Raw genomic sequence first — 23,280 nt, forward strand, 5'->3', positions numbered from 1 at the left:
TCTGTTACTTTTTTATGCATTGGTGTATATCTAAATTATTTTGCATACATAATAACCATTACAAGACATTGTGTCATGTACAAAGGTCACAGACACTTAAGTTACCTTTTTTGTGTACATGAAATTTCTTCTCTTCTGTATGATAAAAGTACAATACATGTGCTTTATGTCAGTTTTCCCACTAATTTAAAAATGAAATTATGTTTATAATTATTAAATAAGGTGATTGTAATGATACATGTAGATATAAAAAGCTATTGATAATTGTAGAAATGCAGAATGCAAAACCCAAACACAGGATATAACTTTATGGTATATATAGGTAAATAGAGAATTACTTTAGTTGCAATACATTTATAATAGGTTGATATGTAGTGCAGCTCTGCATTGAAAAATAGTAGAATTAACTTTTTTTCTGGTGTGTTATTTAAAAACAAAGTTTTGTAGTAGCATGTAAATGTCATGCATTTCATTTATTAGCTCACTTGAGCCAAAGGCTCAGAGTGAGCTATTGTGATTGCTCACTGTCCGGTGTCAGTCCACACTTTCCATTAAACAACATCTCCTAAACCACCAGGCTAATTTTGATGAAACTTCACAGGGATGATCCTTGGATGATCTTCTTCAAAAAATTGTTCAAAGAATTGAATTCCATATAGAACTCTGGTTGCCATGGCAACCGAAAGGAAAAACCTTAAAAATCTTCTTGTCTAAACCACAAGGCCTAGGGCTTTGATATTTGGTATATAGCATCATCTAGTGGCCTCTTCCAAGATTGTTCAAATTACCCCCCTAAGGTCAAATATGGCCCCGCCCCGGGGGTCACATGGTTTATATAGACTTATATAGGGAAAACTTTGAAAATCATCTTGCTCAAAACTATAAAACCTAGGGCTTTGATATTTAGTATGTAGCATCATCCTATTCTAGTGGCCCTGTACCAAGATTTGAAATTATCACCCTAGGATATAGTATGGCCCCGCCTTTGGGTGGGGATGGGGGTCACATTATTTCTATATACTTATATAGGGAAAAACTTCGAAAATCTTCTCGTCAAAAACAAAAGGGCCTAGGCCTTTGATATTTGGTATGTAGCATCATATAGTTGGCCTTTAAAAAGATTGTTTAAATAATTCCCCTAGGATGAAATATGGCCCCGCCCAGGGGGTCACATGGTTTTGTATAGATTTGTATAGGAAAAAAACTTTTTGTCTGAAACCACAACACCTAGGCTTTAGATATTTAGTATGAAGAATTGCCTTGTGGTCCTCTACCAAGATTGTTCCAATTATTCCTCTGGGGTGAAAAAAGGCCCTGCCACGGCATTCCCTAGTTTTACATAGACATATATAGGATTTTTTTTTAAATCTTCTTGTCTGAAAGTTCAAGGCCTATGCCTTTGATATTTTGTTTGTATCATTACCTAGTTGATCTCTAACAAGATTGTTTGAAATATGCCCCATGGGTGAAAAGAGGCCCCGCCCCAGTGGTCTATTGATATATGAGTTATATAGGAAAAATACTTCAAAAATTATCAGATTATATTTCCTAGACTGTTTGATTATATTTACCAGATGACCCCAACTGATAACATCCGACTGTAACCTTGACCTACTGACCTACTCTTGTTTTTAGCTCACCTGAGCACAAAGTGCTCGGGGTGAGCTATTGTGATCGCTCACCGTCCGGCGTCCGTCCATCCACACTTTCCTTTAAACATCTCCTCCTAAACCAACAGGCCAATTTTGATGAAACTTCACAGGGATGTTCCTTGGACGGTCTTCTTTAAAAATTATTCAAAGAATTGAATTCCATGCAGAACTCTGGTAGCCATGGCAACCGAAAGGAAAAACTTTAAAAATCTTCTTCTCAAAAACTAGAAGTCCTAGAGCTTAGATATTTGGTGTGAAGCATTGCCTAGTGGACCTCTACCAAGTTTATTCAAATTATGACCCCGGGTTCAAAACTGACCCCGCCCCAGGGGTCACTTGATTTTACATAGGAAAATCTTAAAAAATCTTCTTCTCAAAAACCAGAAGGTCTAGAGCTTAGATATTTTACGTGTAGCATTGCCTGGTGGACCTCTACGAAATTTATTCAAATCATTGCAGAAATTTAAAATTTGGAGCCGGAGGTCAGTCAGGTAACAATGTGGAATCTCAGGGACGTGGCCAAACCAATAATAACAGAAATGACAATAATAACAACAACATCAACTACAGTCAAGGTCAAGCTTTTAACAGAAAACAACAGCTTACAGGGAAGCAGGATCTTAATTCTCAAAATGCTTACTCTGGACAAGGAAATAGACCGGATAACAATGGCGCTGCACCGCGTAGTTCAGACGGACAACAAGCTTTCAGAAATCGAAATAATAACGCTGGTGCATTTTCAAACGATAATTCCGATAGTCAGTCAGGCAACGGCTTTGGTGGTCAAGGGTCTGGCCAAACTAATAACAACAACTATAATCAAGGTCAAACGTTTAACAGAGAGCAAGAAACTTACGCCAAAGAATCGGTTAATCAGTGGAGCGTTGTAATTGAACCAACGCCAAACAGTGCAGCAAATTCGAACCGAAATTCCGTTGGAGAAACAAATGTGAGAGCCGAGAGTCAGTCGGCCAATGGTAATGAGCCTCAAGGGCCTGTTCAGACTAATAACAACAACAATGGTAACAACAACAACAACAACGGCTATAACCAAGGTCAAGGACAGACGCCAGGCAGTGCACATTCTGCTGCACCCTCGGGAGAATCCGCCGGTCCAATTAAAAAGCCATGCACGGTAGCACCGGTCTGTGGGTCAGACGGCTTTACATACATGTCGGAATGTTTCATATGGACGTAAGTTACATTATTGTACTTTTATGTTCGAAAGAAATGCCAAATTATTTATCGTTCAAAGGCATAAATTGCCCAAGTCTGAAGAACAGAGGTGTGATAGTTTTGACTATTGACTGACAGGCCATGAAATAAATGTTTTATTACATTATATTAGAAATAAATAACAAAAAGTAATTCACCCGAATTGACATTGGCCTGCAAACCTCAGTTGAACTATAGGCCGGTCAGCAATAGAAACTACAGACGGGTGATTTATTTAAGGAATTGAGTAATAGTATACTCCTTATATAAAACCGGCCGATAATTTGTGTAATATGACAGGTCTATATTCACTTCAAGTTTAGTGGGCTAATAATTAAAAAAAAAAATTTTCTGATGTCATGTAATAAAACACTTTTTGAATATCTTGCCAGTCTTCGAACCGAGGAACAACAGTTTTGACTATTGACCGGCAAGGTTCAATAAATGTATATTGTTTTACAATTGTAAATGTATTTCGGGGCCTTTGTGGCACAGTGGTTAAGGTCGCTGACTTCGAGTCACTTGCCCCTCACTGATGTGGCTTCGAGCCTCGCTCAGGGTAATGAATTCTTCATGTGAAGAATCCAACTAACCAGCTTATGAAAGGCCGGTGGTTCTACCTATGCAGGTACCCGAAAATAATAAAATAATGCACGGAGGGCACCTTGGGTTTTTCTCCATTATGAAAAGCTTGAAAGTCACCATAATGACCTATAATTGTGTGGATGGGACGTCAAAACAAAATGTAGATATATTAAGGCAGTTAGATCTGCACTTTGGAGACTGTTCACAAAGCGCAATTGTAAGAGTGGTCTTAAAAAAGTCTAGACTAACGAATCAAAGTGTGCCAAAAAGTAAAATAAAACACACCATTATGTGACAGGTAACTTTCAAAAGCGTTATTTATATCATGATATAATACGACGACTATTTTGACTATTTTGACTATTTTGACTTATATTTATTACTCTCTTAATCGATCAAAACTCCGTTATAAAAACACAAGTCATTATTCGCCATTGGTTTACTTCATTAAATGAGGGTCATGATTACCTGACCATGTGTAACCGTGTTTGAAGTACGTGTACATAGGACATGTGTTAAATGTCAAAGAGCTACAAAACACACGCAGACACAAACAATTATATACATTGTCTTAGTGTCGATAGGTCATCTTTGAAATTATATGATTCGCGAATAACAGCGAGAAAACGCAGCTAATGTATGGGGAAATAGTGCAGCAGTTCTCATATTCGCGGAAGCTTTATTTCGCGATTTTATTCGCACTTGAAAACGCCGGTAATATATAAGGAAATAGTGCAAAAGTTCTCCAAACCGCGGAAATTCTATTTTTGGATTTTACTCGCGCTTGTCCTTAAGGAGGTAGGTTACCTTCATATTTGTATGTGCGCATGACCAACCGGAAGCTAACGTGACGATTTACGACGACGTTTACGACAAACAAAATGTGTTTGTATATTCATTTTTCTGAAAACAAATCATGAACCTGTCTTCGAGCTGATGCTTTATGGTTTAATAATGTAGAAATAATGAATAAATTGCCGCAGAAACGCTTCAAAACAATGTTGCCTTTAAATGACGTCACTGACGTCATGACGTTACGTGTCAGTTACCGCGCAAAATTAATAGCTTTTATCTTGAAAGTACGTAATTCTGTGCATTTCCTTTATTTTAACTATTTTTAAATAACCATTATTTGCTAAAATATTTTTTATGAGTCTTTTGCTCAGAATAATAATCAATATTTTGCTTCTTTTATGTAGTTATATTGAAATGTTATGCGGAATGTAAGAAAATGGATGATGGTAACCAATGTTATTTGGAATATAGTTGGGTAAAAGGTTACTTTTTACGGCCATTTTCAAATAAAAAATCTAGCAGTTTGATTTGTAATACCTTTTTTTCAGGGTCCGTTGATAATTTGTTTTATATACTAAAACTAAGATCTAAAATTGTTCAAATTTCAGTAGAAAATAGTGGTTTCTTAAATTGAATTGATGTTACCATAGAAACGAAGCCCGTGACCTATGTATCTAAATGTAAAATTCAAAAGCGTTGACACTGATCTATTTAAGAAACACAGCTTCGGCTTTTTATTTTCATTTCAACAATATCCATGAGAATAGTAGCAGCAAGTTGAACGATTTTTCCATGAAAAATATTATATGAGGGGTACTGCTGTAAGTATTCTAACCTGTGAAATGTGTTTGAATAAATACAAATAACACGAAAATGTAACTTACTTTAGAAATAATATGTTTTAAAGCCACATTAACTAGAAAGATAATCTTAATCAATATTTTTTATTAGAAATTACGACAAAAAGCATGATAAAAGCTATTTTAAACATCTCTGTTGCCATGGTTACTTTAAACTTTAAGAAAAATAGGGTACCATGTAAAGTGCATGGTATTTTACTAATAATATTACCCAAATATTCCATGATGGTCATTAACAGAATGGCACTGAAGCCGTCGAAAACCCCGTTTTTTATACATAGTTGTTTAAAAATGAGAGAAAATGCGTTACCATGGAAACACGAGCCCCGCGACATATACATTTTAAGCTTATATTAGAAAGCTAACGTGCATACTAGTAAAATTATCAATTATGCAGACTTCTACGGATATCAATGAAACTAAAATACTCTGAAAAGTATTAAATTTCCGTATTTTCCTTCTTCTTTCAATATGAAATACGTTTGGAGGGTCATGTTCTTCAAACCTGGATAAAAATTGAACTTGAAGGGACAGAGACAAACGAAATTGAGATTGTAGCAGTTAAAACTTCATATTACACGAAATACAAAAAAATGCTGCGGTTCAACTAATTTGAATTTACCCTTGTAACAAGGTAGCCTACCTCCTTAACACCCTTTTAACGTCACTCTTAACAGTCAGTTAAATTAGGAAGGCAATGTATCAAATCGTTTGAACTCGGGATACAAGCTGAATGAAAGAAGGCGAAAATTATTGTATCGTGCTGTTATATTATTATGAGTACAGAAAGCGAACAAAAGTCAGATTTTACACTTTTCTACTGACAAATAACTTCATTAGCTTAGTGCAATATTAAAATTAGTTTGAACTAATTTGGTGTTTGCGTGTCATTGTTTCATTTAACGACTGTCAAAATTTTTAAAGTCGGTCTCGGAATAACAGGAACATATATTTTTTTCTATTCGGAACGATTACTTTTTAATGCGTATAAATTCGTCGTTTTTTATAGAAAAGCGTTTCACAATATTTTTTCTTTATTCTCTTTTCTGCAAAGGATATTTAGCTGCATCGAAAATTATCTGTCTTTGATAATGCGGGGATATAGAAAAAGTTTCCTTCCAGAAATGATCGCAATTAAAGCCCTGCTCCGCGGCTGTTCAAATTCTGTTGTGTGTATGCAACCCATGATTACAATAAGTAACAGTTAACGGCCACGCGCCACACTTTAGCACGCAAAACCACAGGTATTTTATATAGAATTTTATGCTTTTTCAGTGACAATTTAAGGTTAAAAGGTAGGACTGGAGCAGGTCTTTAAAATGATTTTGTCATGCCTGTATCAATAATATGAAAGTATTTATTCAACTATCAAGGACAGGTATTCGCAAAACGTTCCCTACTTTATACTTCTGTTTTACAACGTATTTAGTTATATTGGCCGTAATTCCGTAATGCACGAGCATAAAACCTGTCAAGCCTATCAAAAGTGGATGATATAGATGTCGTCACGTAATTCTATTTACGGTAAAATGACATGGTCATTATGTAAAGAAGAACACACGCGAGGCGTCCAAGGACACAACACTATGCTTCAGAAGTTTCTGTTTGTGCTTTGCGGTCATTTATTATACATTTTTCTTTTCAATACAATTAATACAATATTCTTTTCAATTTTAAAGGCCCATAATGCTTTAAATTTTATTTTTAAAAACAGATGAAACAGTTTTCCAAATAGATGTTTTGCGTACTAACATAGTTGGAAAAGCACTACTTTTAATATTGCACATGAACTGTTACAGTTAGGGCATTAAAGGGAGGTAATAAAAAGTTCAATGGATTCAATAAAACATTTTAGTATATTCAGCAATATTCAAACTTTTGACAAATGTTAAAGAAAGTTATGATCAAAAATAAGATTTAACAAGACAGTAATGTTTTTTTAAATTATGTTCATAAAGGAAAAAGTGACAGCCACATTTTTAACAAAGGCAGTATGAGCCTTTAAGGGACAAACGACACGATGAACATTGAAATTTCATTTTTTTATTTATTTTTTTTTTATTTTATTTTATTTTTTTTATTTTTACCTTTTTTTTTATTTTATTTTATTTTTTTTTGAAAACAGAGAATGATTGATATTACGTATCGAAAAAAGATAAACCAGTTTTGTTTCAGTAGATATTTTAAGTGTATCATATAAAATAAAGTTAGATTATTTCTATTTTGGATAGCGTGATTAAGTGACTAATGCTTTTGAGCGTTTTCTATATATGAGCCGCGCCATGAGAAAACAAGCATAGTGCATTTGCCCCCAGCATAGATCCAGAACAGCCTGCGCGTCCGCACAGTCTGGTCAGGATCCATGCTGTTCGCTATAGGTTTCTTTAATTGCAACTGACTGAAAGCGAACAGCATGGATCCTGACCAGACTGCGCTGATGCGCAGGCTGGTCTGGATCCATGCTGGTAGCAATTGCACTATGTTGGTTTTCTCATGGCACGGCTCAATTATATTATTGATTAAAGATAAAAAGTTCTTAAAACGCTTGAAAGAGATTATATTTTCTTTTTAATGCAATAATTGCCCATGAAAGCATTTTCTAAAACTTTTATGATATTATATTTAAGCAATATGCATGTATTCGCGGACAACCTCTTCCCATACACTTCAGCAAAATTCTGAAAAAAAAACTTCATTTCGTCTGCAATATCCTAAAAAAATAATTCTTGTACTATATTTCTGAAATATATTTATTCGTCTTGTGAATGTTTTCCTTCTTGACAATTTGTCTGTAATGTTCTGCAAAATTATTCGTTCGTCTAAAATGCAATGTAAATTCAATGTTATTAAATGCAAAAAGATCAAACATTGGCCTGTATTTTAACTGTACATTGTACGTCTACACATGGATTACTAAAATTCTTAATTTCCATAATGCATATTCTGCATTTATGAAACTTTGTGACTCAAAAAAAAAAAAAACATTTTCTTTTATTTTTGAAAATTTGACAGTCATAAAATCACGTCAAACATACATATCTGATATATATTACCGGGTATTATGCATTTTTAATTGTAGAACAGGGTCATGGATAGGTATTTCAAATCGTTGTTTTTTTACCTATTCAGCAAATTTGCTACATTTCTATATATAGACAGTGTTATTCTACCGGGTTTTTACTAAAACTTGAAACTCTTTGTAATAATCGTGATGTAATTTCAGAACATGAAGTATTTTTTATCTTTATGAATGGACGCATACATTAATCTTGCACTTCTCGTCAAGGAAACAGCCTGTCATATATACTTTATTTTTTAACACTATAACTCTAATCTTACGTTTTTACTAACAAACTGTTACTACGGAATCGTAAAAGTGTCTCTTTTGAATGTATTTTAAAAGCGTTATTTTTAAAAACAAAATCCACCGCGTGCAAAAGCATTCACTCAGATTTTATTTTTTTATTTATTTTTCTTTGTTCGTCTGAACAAAAATGTCAGAACTGTACCATTTGTGTCTTATAAAGTTGATAATTAATGCTGTTAAACAATTTTCTTTCCAATTTTCCAATATTTGAAAAAAATGAGGGCACTGAAAGCCGTGTATCGCTTACCTGACCTTGTTCTTACCCCAAATAACCTAGTATCTAAATTTGCCGAGATTTAATAGAGACAAATATTCTGACCATGTATTATGTAAAGCCCGTCCGCTTAGCTCAGTAGGGAGGGCGCAGATCTACGGATCACGGGGTCGAGAGTTCGATCCCCGGGCGGGGCCTGTGTTCTCCGTGACGATTTGATAAAATTCATTGTGTCTGATATCATTCGTCCTCCATCCCTGATTCATGTGGGGAAGTTGGCAGTTACTTATGGAGGACAGGAACACTGGTTAGGTTAACTGCCCGCCGTTACATAACTGAAATAATTTGGAAAAATGGCGTTAAACCCGAAATAAACGAACACCTATGTATTATGTAAATCAGGTGGATCATTAACCAAGTTTTTCAATGATTTCATCTGGTGACCAATTTTTTTACCTAAATGACCTCATTACAAATTCATCCTTGATTTTAACAGGACGCCTCTTGCGTGAACTGGCTTTTGGCCTAGATTGGTCAGTTTCAGACTTTACCAAGATTTCACAAGGACAAACATTCTGAAGATCATTTAGAAAATGTGGCTTCTTTAGTGTTAACATTATTTTTGTATTATTCCATCTGATGCCCAGTTTAAGAACCTCATATAACCAAGTTTTGAATATGACCTAGATTTCGTAGAGACAAAATGTTCTGACACGTTTTTATGATGATCAAGTATAAACTGGTTTCTAGAAATATTAAAAGTTTTACCAAGTGAGTGATCTAGTCTTAAGACGTTAGATAAACCGGTTTAATTCTTAACCTAGACTTCATACAGACAAACATCCCGACACAGTTTCATGAAAATCATGTAGAAAATTTGACTTCTACAGCTTGAACAAGGTTTTTTATGATTCCACCCAGTGACCTAGCTTTTTACCTTAGATAACCCCGTTTCAAACTTGATACAGAGTTATTTCACAAAGTTATAAGATGAGAAAGGAAATTTTGTCTCTAGAATGCTGACAAGTTTTCCCTATTAACTGACCAAATGACCTAGCTTTTACTCCAGATGACCCATAAGCAAACTCTTCCGCAATTATTGAGGGTATCATTCTGAATAAGTTTCATCAAGAAAAGGTAAAAATTGTGATCTTTGCATTGTGAACAGTCTGATTTTTGACGGCACACGACGTCACCGACGACGCCGCCTTAAGCACTCTCAGGGTGAGCTAAACAAACACACACGTTTTCAATTGTTCATAAGCTTCAAAGAAGATAGTCGACCGCAGAGTTTACTCAATCACGAGGGTGCTAGAAGTCGCAATGTGGTTAATATCAGAAATTACTTTCAGACTTTTAGTCTTTTTTATTTCTATTTCACCAACAGGTTGCTACATAGATAAAATGTTTCTTTCCATAAATATCAGAAAATCAAAATAATTTTCGGGCTATCGATCTCTGAATTTAAATGATATAGTGCCAGTCAAAAGTTAACGAGAAACAACAAACACTTCATTAGGCAACATATTTTTGTCTCTTAAATGATTGACACGAAAAACAGTAACCCATTATAATTATGAATGTTTTGATGGACTATCAGTCTGTTAACAGAGTCATATATTACAACCATGACACTGTAAGATACAATGCGTTTGACCTAATTTCTGTCAAATAATCAATAGGTTGTCGCCCATATATTCTTCTAAATTCCAGTTTAATAACGAAATGGCAGTGTTCTTTCTTAAAGGTCAAGTGTTTCAGTAACCGGTCGTCTTTGAATAAAACTACGATAGAGTTATTATAACAGTAGCTCGGTCTGGGATGCTGTATTCGGCTCGAGTGGATTTTTGCCAGATCGGATCTGACGAGGCGCACAAGAGCCGATTGTGATCCGACCTTGCAAAATCCACGAGAGCCGAATACAAAATCCCAAATCTAGCTACTGTTATAATGACCCTTTTATTGTATACCCCTACCTTTTTGTTTATTGTTTTGTTATTGAACGAAATCTTTGAAATGTTTGTCGATATTAAATGGAACTAAGTGACGTTTTATGTGCGCTATTTCTAGAACTGTGTCAGGTCATGCATATTAATGAAAGTAGTTCGGAAGCATACAATACGGAAGGTACAATACGGAATTTAAAAGGTACAATACGGATTTTTTGTCTGCTGTTTATATTTAATTGTGAAATACAAGCCGATTTCTTTACAGAATTTATATATATAAAGTTGTATTTTTAAAGTCATTACATAAATTTCGTAACTTTCGAAAAGATGACTTTCATTTCTTCAAAAGACCTTTTCGAAATATGAATTTCTTGCGACAAAAACGATGATGATAGTTGACAAATGTATCTGCTTAGAACCTTTTTTGTCAAATAAATTGTCAAGAAAAGAAGATTGTCACCTTATAACTAAATTTAATGTTATTTCAACAAAAGTTTGCGGAAAAGCCTTTATGAAGATTGTCACCTTATAAATAAATTTAATGTTATTTCAACAAAAGTTTGCGGAAAAGCCTTTTATGTCATGTCGACAATATTAAATCGAGAAACGAAAATGTTCCCTCTAATGTTGGTTCTTTGACCGTGCTTATTATAAGCAGCGCAACTTAAAAGACATTACTCGACTAGTAACTCCGCACAATACTCGACTAGTCATTCCCGCACAATACCCGACTAGTCATTCCCGCACAATACTCGACTAGTAACTCCGCACAATACTCGACTAGTAACTCCGCACAATACTCGATTAGTAATTCCGCACAATACTCGACTAGTAATTTCCGCACAATACTCGACTAGTAACTCCGCACAATACTGGACTAGTAATTCCCGCACAATACTCGACTAGTAATTCCCGCACAATACTCGACTAGTCATTCCGCACAATACTCGACTAGTCATTCGTACAATACTCGACTAGCAATTCCGCACAATACTCGACTAGTCATTTCGCACAATACTCGACTAGTCATTCCGCACAATACTCGACTAATAATTTCGCACAATACTCGACTAGTCATTCCGCACAATACTCGACTAATAATTTCGCATAATACTCGACTAGTAATTCCCGCACAGTACTCGACTAGTCATTCCGCACAATACTCGACTAGTCAATCGTACAGTACTCGACTAGTAATTCCGCACAATACTCGACTAGTAACTCCGCACAATACTGGACTAGTAATTCCCGCACAATACTCGACTAGTAATTCCCGCACAATACTCGACTAGTCATTCCGCACAATACTCGACTAGTCATTCGTACAATACTCGACTAGCAATTCCGCACAATACTCGACTAGTCATTTCGCACAATACTCGACTAGTCATTCCGCACAATACTCGACTAATAATTTCGCACAATACTCGACTAGTCATTCCGCACAATACTCGACTAATAATTTCGCATAATACTCGACTAGTAATTCCCGCACAGTACTCGACTAGTCATTCCGCACAATACTCGACTAGTCAATCGTACAGTACTCGACTAGTAATTCCGCACATTACTCGACTAATCATTCCGCACAATACTCGACTAGTCATTCCACACATTACTCGACTAGTCATTCCGCACAATACTCGGCCAGAAATTCCGGACTTTACTGGGCTAGAAATTCCATACCTTACACGGCTAGTAATTAGTCAGCTAGTAATTCCACACTTTACTGGGAAAGAAATTTCACACTTTAATGGGCTAGTAATTCCACACATCATTCAGCAATCTATCAATCGGCTATTAATTTAACGTATTACTTGACTAGCAATTCCACATATAAATCAGCTATTAATTATTCAGCTAGTAATTCTACACATTACTCGGCTAATTTTTTACCCATTTACTCGGAAAGTAATTACACAAATTAATTACACACATTACTGGGCTAGTAATTACATAAATTACTTGGCTAGTAATTACACAATTTACTCGGCTAGTAATAACACATTACTTGGCTAGTAATTACACACATTACTCGGCTTTTGAAATGACTTTGTGCAAATGTCAGATAAACATTTAAAGTTTATTTACCATCTATATAATCGTCGAAGAGATGTTTATTAAGTTAATATATGTTTAACGTTTCCTTGATGTTCAACAAGGAGTAGCAGGATAGTCTGTGCTTCTAAACTGATCGAAATTTGGGGATTTCTAGCCGTAAAACAAACAAAAAATGAACCAAAGTGGGCAGCTGACCCACTGTGGTTGCTTGCCAGTGCAAAATTTAAAGCGCGTTATTTATAACAGCTTTTTTTCCTGATTAAATGTGTGTTTCCCTGTATAAAAGCTGTAAAATGCGACAATATCAATCATAATTTCGTCAAGACTACATAACAGTGTCATTAATACCAAATATTGAACGGAAATATTAATTAAACTGTAAGAGTATTATAATAACAAAGTAATTCAAATGAAGGAGAAACGATAAATAACACGTAAAACGTTACGGACGTAACACATTATCCTCGTCACATTTAGTGATTTAAAACATCACTTTCTAGTCATTTTAACATTTGAAAAATGCGTTCATTATGAACCATTCGCTGAAATTATAATAACTTTGATCCGTTTGACATATTATGTACATTATCGAGTCATTAATGATAAGTGATTAAAAATAGGAAACAATGACGCGACATAAATGTAGCGGCCATATTTTTGTTATGAACATAAAATTTATTAATTTCTAGTTATTTTCTATTTTAGGTAAATGGGTAATTGTTGTCTCATATATTTGTCAAAGGTTTGGATTTTTGATTAGTATGATAGAAAATATTACTGAATCTATTCTTTTTTTATTACCTCCCCTTATAATTCTGAAATATAAATTTATTTGCCGCGTTGGAACCATATAATTAACATCAATTGAAAGCACTGTAGAATTAAAAGAACTACAAAAACGGTCTGTTACATTACCAATAGTATTTTCGACGCATTAAAATCACGTTTTGATTAATGCCATAAATTCTAGGGACGTTGGAAGTCCAGTAAAATATATGAGTGGCGCGATGCGAAAACCAACATAGTGCGCTTGCGCCCAGTATGGATCCAGACCAGCCTGCGTATCAGCGCAGTCTGGTCAGGATGTATGCTGTTTGCTTTCAAAGCCTATTGCAATTAAAGAAACCATTAGCTAACAGCATGGATCCTGACCAGACTGCGCGGATACGCAGGCTGGTCTGGATCCATGCTGGTCGCAAACGCATTATGTTGGTTTCGTCATCGCGCGGCTCATTATAAAAAGCTTCAGCTTAGGGACTGTTGTAGGCAGTATTTTTTTAAATGTTGTTGTAGCTGTTTATTTTGATACATACTTAATGCTGACAAAAACTTTCAGTCAGCACTTTAAAAAATCTATGATGTCGTCGTAGCCGTACACATGATGCATATGAATTTCTGTGGTAAGGTACAAAGATAATATTGATGACTTTCCACAAAGATTTATTGTATAAATAGCACACAGAAGACGAATTTTAGAAAAGAAATTCTCAAACTTGGAAACTGTTACTGTAATGCGTGTTATATTTTCAGTGGGGCTTCAAAAGCCTGTGATGGATTCTGTCCTTGTCAAAAACCCTCTCCAGTGAGAAAACAAGGACCTCCACCGAATAACATACAAGGACCTCCCCCGAACAACATGCCAGGACCTCCCCCGAATAACAGACAAGGACCTCCCCCGAATAACATGCCAGGACCTCCACCGAATAACAGACAAGGACCTCCCCCGAATAACATGCCAGGACCTCCTACGAATAACAGACAAGGACCTCCCCCGAATAACATGCCAGGACCTCCTACAAGTAACGGACAAGGACCGCCTCCATATAACAGACAAGGCCCTCCACCGAATAACATGCCAGGACCTCCCCCAAGTAACAGACAAGGACCACCTCCAACTAACAGACAAGGCCCTCCTCCGAATAACATGCTAGGACCTCCTCCGAATAACATGCCAGGACCTCCACCGAATAACAGGTATGGTCCTCCACCAAATAACATGCAAGGACCACCTTATCAAAATAACATAGAGGAAATATCATCCCAAAACAATGGACAGGGACCACCCCCACAAAATTACAGACAAGGACCTCCCCCTTCAAGTAGGCAAGGACCGCCTCCATTTATTAGTCAGGGACCATCTCCGCCAGGTGTTAGACAAGGACCACCGCCTCCAGGCAGGCGGAGACTACAGCTACCACCACGTCCGGCCCCTACAATGGAACCAGCTGGACCAACCCCACAGGTTGCGGACGTTCCACCATCTTGTAACTGTCCGGAAGTGTACCGGCCTGTATGCAGCGTAACGGGAAGTACCTACGACAACGACTGTCAACGTAGATGCAGGTAAATAACAGAATTTAATCATGCTTAATAGCGTCGAAAAGGACCAGTTTTATTTAAATCATTCTTCATTTAGGCGGATGCAACTCTGTATATTTTGATTGAAACCTTTACGACTGAAACAATGCTTTTGTATCCGTTTAAAATTGTTGCTTGTTAATTCAGCATCATGCGTATTTACTATAGACTCTTTTTCAGACTGAACCCATACTCACAGTTCATTTGAGGGTTTAAGTGCTAACAACAAATTAAGTACAAATTAACACATTAAAACAAGGTGTACTGATAAAATGATACTATATATATAGTTAATGACATGTCGGGGACGAATGAACTACGGCGCACACTTCTATTTTGTCATATAGTAGCTTCTGTAGCGGTATATGTTCCTAAAACAAACACATTTTTGCTAATAAAGCATCTTAGTTTGGCATATCTTGACCATTTACGACTTGAGTTGACAGAGTTCGACGTTAACATCACTTTACCAAGTTACCAACCTCTTTGTTTGCGGGGTTTCAAATGTTTATACCGTTTATGAGGTTGATGGGTTATGTTTTTATATTTGACGAGCTATGAATGCAATTTGATACATTTTAGCGTTTATCAGCGAGGTATTTTTAAAGATCAAACGCTCGGTTCTAGTTGTTCTATTCTCAGTGTGTAATCACTACTCGATGGTAGGGCAGTGTTGCAAGACTGGTCCCCAAATTCAGTTTATAGCTTTGTAGCACCACCAGATTAAACGCCAATGTCAGAAGTATTTCGAAAAACAAGAAAACTTTAAAGTAATTTAATGTCCAAGTAATCTAAAGCGTTAACACCAAGGAGTCATAAATTCAATGTATTTCGTATTTAGAAATAACATCCTCAGTAAGGCGTATGTAAAATAAAATCGGTTGAGCAGTACTTTATTCGATATATACGTAAATAAAAAATATGATACGTAAAAATGATATTTGATACAAAGTAGACTTCAAATGCCATTTTGATAATTTAAGTGCTCCTTTCCACATTTCAGTGGAGTATCTGTCATTATAGTAATGTCAGCCGACATATGAACAACTGGGTGTGAGTAAGCGGCTGACATTCGGATGTACACTTTGACAATTTTATACAGTAGATTCATATTAACCGAGCATATATCCATACTAATTTTCAATTACTTACATACCGTATATATCAATTTCTTTATAAAATATACATATTTAAAACATTAACCAATAACCTTTCCTTAAACAGATGTTAACACTTTTATGTGCTTTTATATGACTCATGCTTTCAGACACGACGGTTTTAAATGTCAAGGTGTCTGTCCCTGTGGCAAAAATAGCAAAACATACCAAGCTAGCGACGTTGCGAGACCTGATTTGGATCCTTACAATATGCAGCAGACGACATTTGCACAAACCCAGTCACAAACTTCAACCAGCAACAATCGCCAACTCGGCGTTCAACAACAAACAACAAGTATACTTCCAAATAACGCTCAAGGAAGGATGCAGACGACCACACGAGGCATTGGTCTCAACGGCGTGCCCGTCCAACCAAAGCCAACGAGTCTTCCGGAAATTCAAAGCACAACGTATGGTGGGTTACAGTCAACAACAACATTAGCTCAAGGACCAAACGGTGTTCCAGTCCAATCAGCACAGTCGTCAACAAATAATGTAAATACAAGCCCAAATGGCGCCCCTGCTGTCTATGGACCTCCGAACGCAGAGATATCGTCAGCCGGATGGACACAAACACGTACGATGTCTGACATAAGACAGTCTGCGAATCCTTCAAACAAAGCAGCTAATCGGAAGCAAACGACGAAAACGTCTAAACCTAAAGCAGCGATTGAGAGGGAGCCAATAGAGAGGGAGCCGGGCGAGGGAGGATCAGGGGGTGTGTCAGTGGGAGGAGGAGGAGCAGCATCCTCATGTCACTGTAATGGCATTTACGCCCCCGTGTGTGGTACAGATGGAATAACCTATACGAACCCGTGCGAACTATCCTGTTCGTAAGTTGGCCCTATTATATTAAAGTCGTAAACCTTAGCGTCTTTTCTCTATCGAACCATTGTTATAATGGATCAAAGTTGAATATTTCCATATTTAATCATATAAATGTATCATTTAAAAAGAAATAAAACTGCTAAAAACTTCCCATTGCACAATGATTATGCACGTATTTAATCATTAACCTTTATACCGCGAAATAATATGTGTTATAGTCAGCAAAATTATTTTTCATTTGAGTGGCAGACCAGCGCACATTTCCTGGATATTTTACATAAATATACCGACATTCCGACAAGTCGCGTGATTCTTTTTTCTTTAAATAACTAACAATGTCCATATTAATAAAAAAATTACTTATACTGTTATATATAAATGCATTATATTAACAAAACATATATCCCTATATTCAAGACAAATGTATTATTAACCATGTACTCTTAACCACTTTAACCAACAGAGCAGGTGTGGGGACAGCGTGTAATGGACAGTGCCCATGCGACCCATTTAGCTTCGAACCAGTTTACTATTGTGAAGACTATTGTAGTAGAACATACCAACCAGTATGTTCCATGTGGGGACATACATTTGAAAATGATTGTATGCTGAAATGCAGGTATTTTAGCATTATTTCCATACTACTTAAATGTCTTTCTAGTAAAATGTCGTCATTTCGCAAGTTTACATCCTATACACAGTTCTCATCCCACTTTAAACAAAAAATGAACTTTAATTGTTTTATTCTGTCATCTTGAAAACCATGAACTTAAATGAAACATTGCATATTCGACAATGTTGAATGAACAATTTTCACTGAATGGCAGTCATAGATAGTCATTTAGTGAATAGTATGGACATTTCTTAGTGCCTTTTTCTTAACTGGAAAGAACGTTTTATTCACCCTTTACCAAGTAAATCTGTTTTGCGGTGAGCCGACATGGTTACAAGTTTTCTCTAGCATATCATGTGATTATCGTGGGAAAATTGATTTGTACCACTAAAAAATGTAGTTAGATTACAGTAATTACATGGATATATAAGACACGAAATATTCCCCTTTTATCATTGCTCTTTAAGCACGCCCCTGACTTGACAATGTAACAAAAATGGCTTGACCCTTAGCCTGCTGGTGGCAAGTGATTTTACCTTTGCAACCAGTGCAGACCAAGACCAGTCTGTACTGTTCGCTATTTAGTCAGTAAATTTTCAGTAAACACCCCTTTGCATTATAAGTGATGCTGCCCGATTTGAATGATGGACCAGTTAACTGTAGCAATTTATAATTAAAGGTAAAATAATGTAAATAATTTCTAACTCAAAATATCCTTCCATGGGCTGAAAATATACAGAACGGACACTGGTCTAACTGCACAACGTTGACCTTGAACGCATGTTTCTGAAATCGTCGTACTTTGTCTAAGGCTTATATTGTCTAAGGCTTAATACTGTTTAAATGACCTATGACCATGCCTTTAACTGGCAATCATTATTGGAAATATTCTTGGCATAAACTAATACGGAGCTGACGGACGGACGAACGGACCGTAGACATAATATAATAAAACAACATAATTTCATTTATTTTTAGGAAGCTCGTAGTGTGAGGGGGAGTAACTAAGGGGTATTTGTGTCGACAAGGATAAATATAGCTGAATTGAAATACTTACCTCTTCAGAAATATTATGTACCATACAAGCACTTAAAACGTATTATTACATAGAGAAAATATTTGCCAGTATAAGTGATATACTTCTAATATTAGATCGTTTAGTAAAAGCCAGATAGATATTTGGCACACACTGTTTGCGAAGACATTTCAATGAAAGAGATTTGTATAAAAATTGCTTTACTGCCCAGTCGAAATACAGCCTAGTTATCAACCATCAGAAACAAAAACAAATCATTTTAGCAGTGGTACAAATGAGTTTTATTTATCGTACAATCTGACTAAAGGTACATTCTATTACGTACGCATAGGTCTGAGAAGACCATTATAGCTCGTTTGACACCTTCGCTAGCAATAAGTTACTTACAACATTTGAATCTGCATGTACTACTTTTGATATTACAATTTATGTCGACTGTGTCAGATACAGTTCTCATCGGTGCATTGCTTGTAGGAGGTCCCAGGTTCGAGCTGGAATGATGCACATTTTTTTATCTTTGACATTCGAAAAAGTCTTCTGACTGGTTAAATAAGTAGCAATATGAAATCAAAATATACAGAAGCGTATGTGATGGTCTCTCGATCTTCGTTTAGAAACAAGTACTTAAGTCATGATTTTCGTATATGAACGATTTATCCTAGTGCGAAAAATGTGCCATTGAATATTAATGACGGCCAACATAAGTCATGAAAACTCTCGAGATGCTACTATATCATTGTTATTACTGTATATTGATTCAGCATGAAGATAAAGATCAATGGCGATGTCATGTCCTGCTGCCCAAGCCCCGTACGATCCACAACCAAACCAGTACGCCCAGGAACCAGCACCTTATGATCCTCAACCAGCACATTACGATCCACAACCGGCACCTTACGATCCACAACCAGCACCTTACGATCCTCAACCAGCACCTTACGATCCCCAACCAGCACCTTACGATCCTCAACCAGCACCTTACGATCCCCAACCAGCACCTTACGATCCTCAACCAGCACCTTACGATCCCCAACCAGCACCATACGATCCTCAAACAGCACCTTATGATCCCCAACCAGCACATTACGATCCTCAAACAGCACCATATGACCCCCAACCAACCCAAGGTGTTAACCAGGCAGCGCCCTATGATCCTCTACCAACCCAAGGCGGCAACCAGCCAGCGCCGTATGACCCTCTGCCAACACAGGGAGAGAATCAGCCAGCAGCATATGATCCTCTAGCAACCCAGTATAACAACCAGCCAGCACCTTACGATCCTCAACCAGCACCTTACGATCCCCATCAAACCCGGTATAGCACCAATCCAAATAATTACAATGCAGAACCCAGTCTACAGCCAGTAAGCACGTGCGAATGCAGACGAACAGATGTAGACCCCGTGTGCTCGACACGCGGAGAAACACTGTGGTACGGTTGTGATGCCATTTGCAGGTATGATCATCTTAAATAATATTTATTTTACCTTGTTACATATTATATGCATTACGCGCAGTAAAGATAATACAAACTTACACTTATTTTTACCTCACCTGAGCACAAATTCTTCGAAGTGGGTTGTTGTGATCATTCATCGTCCGTCCTCCATCCGGCCGTCCGTCTATCCGTACGTATTTTCTCTGAAACCATTCGATGGAATTTGATGAAATTTTGCCTGAACGTTTCTTGAATGATCCTCTACGAAAGCTGTTCCCTACAGAACTGTAGTTATCATGTCAACAGAAAAAGAACATCTTTTAAAACTCTCTTGTCTAAAACCGCAACGCCAAAAACTTAGATATTTGGAAAGTCACAATGTCTAGAAATTCTTTGCCAAGCTTGTTCAAATTCTGTCCCAGGAATTAGACTTGCCCCCGGCCAAGGGTTCATTTGTTTCACGTAGACTTCTACAGAAAACACTTCAAAAGTCTTCTTGTCTAAAATATCAAGTCATAACGTCCTGATGTTTACTTGTTTTACATACACTAATACAAGAAAAACTGAAAAATCTTGTCCAGAACCGCAAGCCCAAGCGCTTAGATATTTTGTCTGTAACATTATCTAGTGTAGTGGTCCTTTGCCAGATTTATTTAAATCGTGCTCATGGAGTCAAAATTGGCCCCGCCCTTGGGTTCATATATCACATAGACTTATATTGTAACACCTTTTAACAAGCTTCTTGTCTGAAACCTCAAGCATTTAGTTTAAATAGCAGAGGTCTATCAAGAAATCATATACCACTTGAGTCAGGTGAGCGATATGGGGCCATCATGGCCCTCTCTTTTTAAAAAAACTGATTATACAAATGTAATTTTGTTTTTATACATTTCAAATTGTGTTCAATTGTATAATCAACAATGTAGCTTTTGTCAATTCTTCGGATAATAAAATTATTGCGCCCTAGTACTATACATAATCACCGTTCCTGACTTAAAAAAACGGTACATGTTCTGAGGTTCTGTCCAGACTGCTTGAGCGCAATGAGAGCTCTACTGCAGATGATCTAAATATCAGCTTTATTGCGGACTATACGAGTGAATATAAGCTATGTTGCAGACTATACGAGCAAATATAATATATGTAGCAAACTATACGAACAAATATAAGCATATAAGCTCAGCTGCAGACTTTACGAGCGGATATAATCTCTGTTGCAAACCATACGGGCGAGTTTAAGCTCTGTTCCGAGCTATACGAACAAACATTAGTTTGGTTGGGGACTATAAGAGCGTATATAAGCTGTGATGCGGACTATAAGAGCGATTATAAGCTCTGTTGCAAACCATACAGGCAAGAGTAAGCTCTGTTCCGGGCTATACGAACGAACATTAGCTCAGTTGCGGACTATAAGAGCGTATATAAGCTGTGTTGCGGACTATAAGAGCGAATATAATCTCTGTTGCAAACCATACTGGCGAGTGTAAGCTCTGTTCTGGGGAAAACGAGCAAACATTGGCTCAGTTGCGGACTATAACAGAGCGTATATAAGCTCTATTGCGGACTATAAGAGCGAATGTAAACACTGATGTAGATTATATCAGTGTAGAATAATCTATATTGCAAACTTTACAAGCGCAATATGAGCTATGCAGGATATACAAGCACAGTAGAGGAGTCACTGCAGGCAAACAATCGCGATATTAGGAATGTTGTATGGGTATTGGAGCGCAACATGAGCTCTGATGAAAACTGTATTATCATAAAATAAGTTCTGTTGCAAACTGTATGAACGCAATATAAGATATTTTTTCAACTATATGAGCGCAATATCAGCTCTGCTGCAAACTGTATAAGCACAATATGAGCTATTGTGCAGACTGTATGTGGGCAATATCAGCTCAATTTCAGAGCGTATGAACACAATATGAGCGCCTTTGCAGGGTATACAGGCGTAATATGAGATCTGTTGCAGTGTTTACGTGCGATATATGAGCTCTTTTATAGACTACAGAAGCCCAGTATAAACTCTGTTACAGGAACTCATTTGCAGTTTTTATGAATACAATATGAGCTCTGATGAAGACTAAAAGAGCGCAGTATGAGTTCTTTTGCAGGGTATTAGCTCTGTTGCAGACTATAGGGATGCAATATCAGTTCTGTTGCAATATATGCAAGCAAAATATGAGCTTTTATTCAGATTATAGGAGCGCAATATGAACTCTATTGCAAGCTATACGAGCAAAATATGAGTTCTTTTGCAGAATATAAGAGCGCAGTATGAGCTGCTCTGTTGCAGAATATATGAGCGCAATACGAGCTCTGATGAAGACTCTATGAGCAAGATATGAGCTTTGTTGCAGGGTGTGTGTAAGCGCAATTTTCCCTCTTTATCAGGCTGCATCAACGCAATATTTCTACTGCATATGAGCACAATGTGAATTTAGTTTCTTAATTAGTCACAGTTCCGACTATACGGGCGCAACATGAGCTGCGTTGAAACCTAATCTAGAACAATCTGGTCACCCTTACTGATTGTACAATTGCAGACTGCATGAGCGCGTAATTTACTTTTACTTTGTCATCTGTTTTAGAAATAAGTTCAAATAACATTTTGATTTATTATTTCAGGGGAATCACAATCGCCTGTTCATCCGAGTGTCCGTGTTAGACAGAGAGAACATATTCCCTGAAAAGTAGTAATCAACGATACACATTTTGCAGTGACCAGAACCATGAATGTGACTACTTTATCGAGAGACGTTATTCTGGTTTTCGATGTTATAACATTAAGACCTGCACGTTAATATTTGTTGATTTCAGCGCGTGCGTGTCTGGCATGCTGTCTCAGCATAGAAATCGTTACTATTTAAAGGGAGATTCCGAGCCAAATAGAGGGCAAAAAATAAACTCGTGGGATTGGTATACTGTTGACATGAATAATCAGAAAAGTACATTTCAATCTTCTGAGAGGACATTCGTTCGTAATTTATGTAACCTAGTCATGTCAAGTAAGGATATTGCTTATAAAAGTAAAAATGTACCACTTTCGTTTTCCTTTTCTAGTTTTGCCACCATTTAAATTGAATACAAAAATAATGGTCCATATTTTAGATATGACTATTAATCAATCATTTTCGCTATTTAAATAGA

At 36.7% G+C, this 23,280-nt stretch overlaps 2 protein-coding genes across 2 annotated transcripts; both read left to right on the forward strand.

Annotated features, from left to right (window-relative positions):
* The first annotated feature begins 1,574 nt into the window (after positions 1 to 1,574).
* LOC123551154 (mucin-2-like) lies at positions 1,575 to 18,067 on the forward strand. Its single transcript, XM_053542074.1, has 5 exons — positions 1,575 to 1,600; positions 2,112 to 2,846; positions 14,229 to 15,041; positions 16,324 to 17,046; positions 17,505 to 18,067. Exons 1-5 carry the CDS (start codon positions 1,575 to 1,577, stop codon positions 17,797 to 17,799), a joined length of 2,592 nt encoding a protein of 863 aa, XP_053398049.1. The 3' UTR covers positions 17,800 to 18,067.
* A 1,401-nt stretch (positions 18,068 to 19,468) lies between these two features.
* Positions 19,469 to 23,170, forward strand: LOC128556565 (uncharacterized). The gene is made up of 2 exons (XM_053542075.1): positions 19,469 to 20,145; positions 22,759 to 23,170. Exons 1-2 carry the CDS (start codon positions 19,469 to 19,471, stop codon positions 22,796 to 22,798), a joined length of 717 nt encoding a protein of 238 aa, XP_053398050.1. The 3' UTR covers positions 22,799 to 23,170.
* Positions 23,171 to 23,280: the final 110 nt, after the last annotated feature.

This window comes from Mercenaria mercenaria, chromosome 4 (genome assembly GCF_021730395.1).
Source record: "Mercenaria mercenaria strain notata chromosome 4, MADL_Memer_1, whole genome shotgun sequence".
Lineage (NCBI taxonomy): Eukaryota > Metazoa > Mollusca > Bivalvia > Venerida > Veneridae > Mercenaria > Mercenaria mercenaria.

Excerpts from the sequence above, each read along its gene's own strand:
- LOC123551154 (XM_053542074.1), top strand. The coding sequence starts at position 1,575 with ATGACCCCAACTGATAACATCCGACT. Across the intron at positions 2,847-14,228 it reads TCGGAATGTTTCATATGGAC|TGGGGCTTCAAAAGCCTGTG; the intron begins GTAAGTTACATT and ends TTATATTTTCAG. Across the intron at positions 15,042-16,323 it reads GACTGTCAACGTAGATGCAG|ACACGACGGTTTTAAATGTC; the intron begins GTAAATAACAGA and ends TCATGCTTTCAG.
- LOC128556565 (XM_053542075.1), top strand. The coding sequence starts at position 19,469 with ATGGCGATGTCATGTCCTGCTGCCCAAGCCCCGTACGATCCACAACCA. Across the intron at positions 20,146-22,758 it reads GGTTGTGATGCCATTTGCAG|GGGAATCACAATCGCCTGTT; the intron begins GTATGATCATCT and ends TTATTATTTCAG.